Source organism: Haliotis cracherodii, unplaced genomic scaffold (genome assembly GCF_022045235.1).
Source record: "Haliotis cracherodii isolate W230 unplaced genomic scaffold, xgHalCrac1.p SCAF_1, whole genome shotgun sequence".
Taxonomy (NCBI): domain Eukaryota; kingdom Metazoa; phylum Mollusca; class Gastropoda; order Lepetellida; family Haliotidae; genus Haliotis; species Haliotis cracherodii.
The window spans coordinates 15,015,474-15,020,724 of NW_027266264.1; the positions used below are offsets into that span (position 1 = coordinate 15,015,474).

Below are 5,251 nucleotides of genomic sequence, written 5' to 3' on the forward strand. Positions count from 1 at the left end.
CTGGCACTCAGCCAATATTGTGACGTCACTGTCGTTTTTGATGCGTAGGTGTTGCTGAAAGTCCTGTCCACGTGACCATGACTCGTCGAAGCTCGTGATCCTGATGCAACCGGTCTGAAACGTGCCAGCTCCGTTCTCGGAACGTTTTCGAACGTTCGATTCTATTTCAAGAAATTACAACATACATCGGGTATAAAAGCCCGGGTTTGCGTTTGCTGACAGAATCAAGCGACTCTACTGCTACCTGCTGTCGTGAAAAGACAAAAAGAAGCCTATAGAAGTTCTATCGTCTGCTGCAAAGATATTTCACATTCAAACACCTGTTGAAACTTATCGTCACTGAGAATCAGCCCGAACAACACGATGCAGTCTGTGGTTATCAAAGTGTTTTATGAGCGCGAGGGGAGAGGAAGACCCGTGGTCCGGCGTTTCCCTGGCCCTAAGGACGCCGCCCCTACATACACCTTCGTCCATGACAAGGTGACCCAGGTGTTCAAACACCTCGAGGCGGGGACATTCAACATGTACTGGAAAGGTGAGTTTTTCTGTTTATTTGAATGTATTTATGTTTATGTTGTTCATAATAACAACATCTATCATTAAAGCGGACAGTATAGAGTTACTGACCAACCCCTTGATTGATTCAGGGTAAGAATATAACCATAGGCAGCGTATGCTGGTCGTAAGAGGCAACTGAATGAATCGGGTGGTCGGGATCGATGACTTTACTGATTGATTGTTATCATACCCCGACGGCGTAGAGCATTGCTCACAATAATGATCACTGGTTGTCTGGTCCAAACCCGGTTATGTACAGGCCGCCGCCATAGCTGGAGTATTGCTGAGTGCGGCGTTAGATATCAAACAGTCACTGAACATGAATGTATTTATGAAGTATATCAGGGTTGGTTTCACTGTATTTCATTGAGTCTACACTGAACCATAATGCTTTGGGACGACTCATTGCGTTGGAAAACAACATTCACTCACATATTCAGTATAATGTTCAAAGCGATTGTTATTCCGGTATCCTAATGATAACTTTAAATGGTTCTTTGCGTGTCATGTACCCCTACGGAGTGGGGTGTTCATAATATCAATCACTTGTTAGTCTGATTTTTCACCGACACCTTCATGTATCGGCAATATTGTTTCTACTGCGCCGTTAAACATTACTCACACACCCTCTGTTTCTTTCAAATAGACTTAAAGTCATGATTGATACAAAATAGTTCAAACATTCTCTCATAGTGTATATATTTTAAAAAAACATTTAATCGATATTTCATCAATAATTAGCATAACGAAAATGGGTTTGAAAATATGTGCGTAAATTATTCTGCCCAGGATTATCTCTTCAATGACGTAGATATACATGTTGGACGTATACGACAAAGCCCCGTTCATCTGCACGGTTCCATTCCTCGTGTTTTCGCCATTGTCGGATTAACAAGTCCATGAAGTTACCTTCTTTGAATATGTGTACTCATTCTAATCCCAAATCTTCCGGAATGCGTGTTTTCCAGACTAACGGGGTTTAACTGTATAAAGCGTCAGACAATGTCTCAGTAAATATCATATCTGGGTAGTCAGTCGACCGTTTTATTTTAATTCTATTTTTAACCATCTCACTTGTCTTTCGAGTTTGCGACAGTTGTCGCAGCATGTATGTGTAGTTTCTGTTCCTTATTCATGCTCAGAGTTCAAGTTCATTATAACAAGTAAGCTAACGTAAGCGAGCTATTGTTTCAGATGGTGAAGACGACTTTGTGACGTGCTCCACGGAACAGGAGATGGATGAGGCCCTCTGTTCCATCAAGGATTCCGTCCTCAGAATCTACATCCGAGGTACAAACGAACATTTTTCTGTTCAATATAAATATAATACACAGTCGTAATTTACTGCTGATGGCAATCGCAACCTGGGATACATTCAACTGACCTTAATGTATTGATATTTAGGATCAACACATTTAACAGACTCGCTTGGACAAAGCGTATAAATGAATAACGTTTGTGTATGTAGAGATTGTATGGGGGCTTCAGCATCTCTTTATTCAGTACTACATGCCCCAGCTTTAACGTTGACTTTAACGGGGTTTTTTACTTTGATACTGTTGCCGAATGTGGTGATTGTGCTATTGTTGTTGTTAATGATGATAATGATCATGATGGGCATTAGTAATCCTTTGCAGAATGAGTCAGATGTATATTTTAAGATTCAAGTACTTCCATGTCAAACTAATCTTTCGATGAATGATCTTTTTGCCAGATGTCTCTCCTGCCGTATCCGAGGAGGATGAATGGGACTTTGACCCCAGGATGCAGGGGTGGGGCCGAGGGTGGGGCAGGATGGGTGGCATGCGAAGTGCAGGCAGAATGGTGAGTTGCTATTAATCATGACTAATCCTTATTAATCATGACTAATTATAAACATAAATCGAATGCCTCTCGAATAAACCCCTCGAAGTATCATTTTGACCGAAGACACCGCACCATCTTCTCTTGTACCTTTATTTATTCAACATGCTCCCTTCCCACGGTATTTGATCAATTTACACACAATGTTGCAGCCAATGGAAGGAATGGCCCCTCCTCACTTTCTCCGATGGATGAAGCGCATGAAACGCTGGAAGAAGAAGAATCAGTACCATGAGTCAAGGACTGAAGGGGAGGCCACTCCCGGTGAAGAGTCCGACAACACAGCAGATGGTGGCGCCCAAGCGGAAACTAGGAACGATGCACCTGAGGTCACAGAGGGCACATCCGATAGTAATGGTAGGTATCCTATCACACTCTCACTTACAACAACATACAATCACTAATGTCCACTTTACACAAACAAGTTGATCCATGTGTGTCTGTGGTCCGTCTCCTACAGTTGGAGGGACAAGGTAGACCGAGTGTGAAGTGATTGAGTGTGGGTTTTTTGCCACTTTGGTAAAGACAGTTATGTCACTACACCATAGCAAGAGACACCAACATGGGTGTTGTTCATTTTGCCCATTTAGTACCCAGTTCTTTGACACGGCGAGCAGTTGCTTTAACCAGTAGGCTATCCCACTGCCTCTTCCCTGTTTGTATATAACAGAGGTTGGCGAGATGATCGTGCACGTGTCCCCTGCATGGGTCTTAGTACCATTGTCCGACGTCCGTTCACAGTAATGTTGACGGTCAGACAAATTAGTTCATCAGTGCTACATGGCTGTGGTCCAGTGAGCCATGTCTTCAGAATAATCGTTTCATTTAGTACTGACTTAAGGTTTTGTGTTACTCCCAATGGGTAGCGGCGGAGTAGGCTTGTGGGTTCAGGTACAGCATTCGCCCGTCAAACCCAAGTTCCCTGATTTCGTTCCCAACATGGGTCAAATGCCCAAAGCCCATTTCTGGTGTCACCCTCGTGATATTGCGTAAACCCATATACATGATGGTTGTGTCTTCTACCTTGGCCTGTATTGTTTGACCGTGTTCTTGTACTTGTATTTGACAGATACAGAAATGAAGACAGATGGCCAAAGAGGAGCGAGAAAGTGTGGCAGAGGAAAGAAGGGAAGCCTAAAATGTCACAATCACGATCAACACCATGTTGAAGACCCCCAGACCAAAGAGGATGGTATCTTCGGATCCTCGGATGAGGAAATGCCTCCGCCAGTTCTCGGCTGCCCTGGTATGTTTGCAGGTGGCCCAATGCAGTTCTGGGGCATGATGGGAACGCATCCTTATGCGTGGGGTGAAGGCTGTAGGAAAAGAAGAGGATGGGGGAGGCGTGGTGGTCGTGGTGGTCGTGGAGGTTGCAAGAGGAGAGGGGAACACTTCAGTGAGATGTCACCTTGGAACGACATGGGTTTTGCAGGATGGGAAGATGGACGAGGTGACCCTAGAGAGGGCGGCAGAGGTCGATTCGGGGGTCACCCTCGATGTGAAGGTCATGGTCAGGCACAGTGCCCTCGCAGACGTTGCCGCCGTCACAATGAGGCTGATGAGCCAATGGAAGCCTGCACAGAAGAAATGCGCAACGTCAAGGCCACGGATGACATCATCACGCTTGATGATGAGGACGAGGCGCCCAAGATGTAGACAGCTGATGCTTGAAAGAGACGGACATGTGCAGCATATTATTTGGTTGCAATTTGAATATCTAAGATCCTGTCATGAAGAACTACATTTATAATTCCTTGAATCAGACACGGACTACGAAAAGTCCATAGTTCAACATATTTTGTACAGGACATAGCTTATATTAAAATATTGATTCTGATGAATTTATCAGTGAGGCATAACAAAGTATTCTCATTATGTGTTGCTTGAACGTAAATGTACATATGACCTCGATGTTGTCGCTATGGCAACAGTGCTGCAATATACTTTTTGTAAATACAATATTCATGGTTCCATTCAGTATTGTGTCATATATGTGCTTTTGCTGATACTGTTATTTTGTTTATTATTTGAATTATTATTTTTCCAAGAGCTGAATAAAATGTGTTTATTTTAAAACATATACAATTCTTTTTACTTGTTCACCACACACATGGGGGGTTCATGCTGTGAGTGAGTTGTGTTTAACGCCGCTTTTAACAGTATTCCAGTTATATTGCGGCGTGTCAGCTTAATGTGAGAGGAAAGCCCGAAGTGATGCAGGTCTCAGACGTTTATCACTTCGGTAAAACCCACGAGCACGGGTATGGTGCTGACAAACCTAGAAACATCATGTTGTAACAGTCCACGTTAAAATGGACTGATGGTGGTGGATTGTCTGACGTCATAGAAACATATCAAACTTATGTCCTTAGTAAATGCAGAGTTACGCAACAGATCACATTCTAATGTGCCCTAAAGCTCATACACAGGAATCACATAAAAATGAATATAAATTTTGAAAACCAGGGCATTATATCTTAAACAGGGCATATCATACATACCTCATGGACGCACACAGTCTACATTATTGACATGACATGCAAGTCGAGCATATGAGTGGGTGAGTAAAAGCGTTTGGTTTATCAAAACTTAAACAATATCCCACATCACAGCTGGGAACACAATAGGGCATCGATGTTATCGCGGATCCGAGCCCAGGTTCGCCTGATTATACACGATAATGTATGTATTGACAGAATGCTGTCTGTAACAGGAAGGTTATGACATAAACTGGAATAAACGTGTCTACAACTAACGCGTCATCAGTGCTGCAAGGTTTCGTATACACTGCACGGTTCCCTGTCACCTGTGAATACAGGCTGTTGATTTG

The 5,251-nt window shown here is 43.2% G+C and overlaps 1 protein-coding gene across 1 annotated transcript; it reads left to right on the forward strand.

Moving 5' to 3' along the window:
• The first annotated feature begins 240 nt into the window (after nucleotides 1–240).
• Nucleotides 241–4,466, forward strand: LOC139460553 (uncharacterized). Its single transcript, XM_071242024.1, has 5 exons — nucleotides 241–535; nucleotides 1,753–1,848; nucleotides 2,273–2,382; nucleotides 2,574–2,778; nucleotides 3,491–4,466. The coding sequence occupies exons 1-5, from the start codon at nucleotides 364–366 to the stop codon at nucleotides 4,075–4,077; spliced, it is 1,170 nt and encodes a 389-aa protein (XP_071098125.1). The 5' UTR covers nucleotides 241–363; the 3' UTR covers nucleotides 4,078–4,466.
• The last annotated feature ends 785 nt before the right edge of the window (nucleotides 4,467–5,251 follow it).

Excerpts from the sequence above, each read along its gene's own strand:
- LOC139460553 (XM_071242024.1), top strand. The coding sequence starts at position 364 with ATGCAGTCTGTGGTTATCAAAGTGTTTTATGAGCGCGAGGGGAGAGGA. Across the intron at positions 536-1,752 it reads ATTCAACATGTACTGGAAAG|ATGGTGAAGACGACTTTGTG; the intron begins GTGAGTTTTTCT and ends CTATTGTTTCAG. Across the intron at positions 2,383-2,573 it reads TGCGAAGTGCAGGCAGAATG|CCAATGGAAGGAATGGCCCC; the intron begins GTGAGTTGCTAT and ends ACAATGTTGCAG.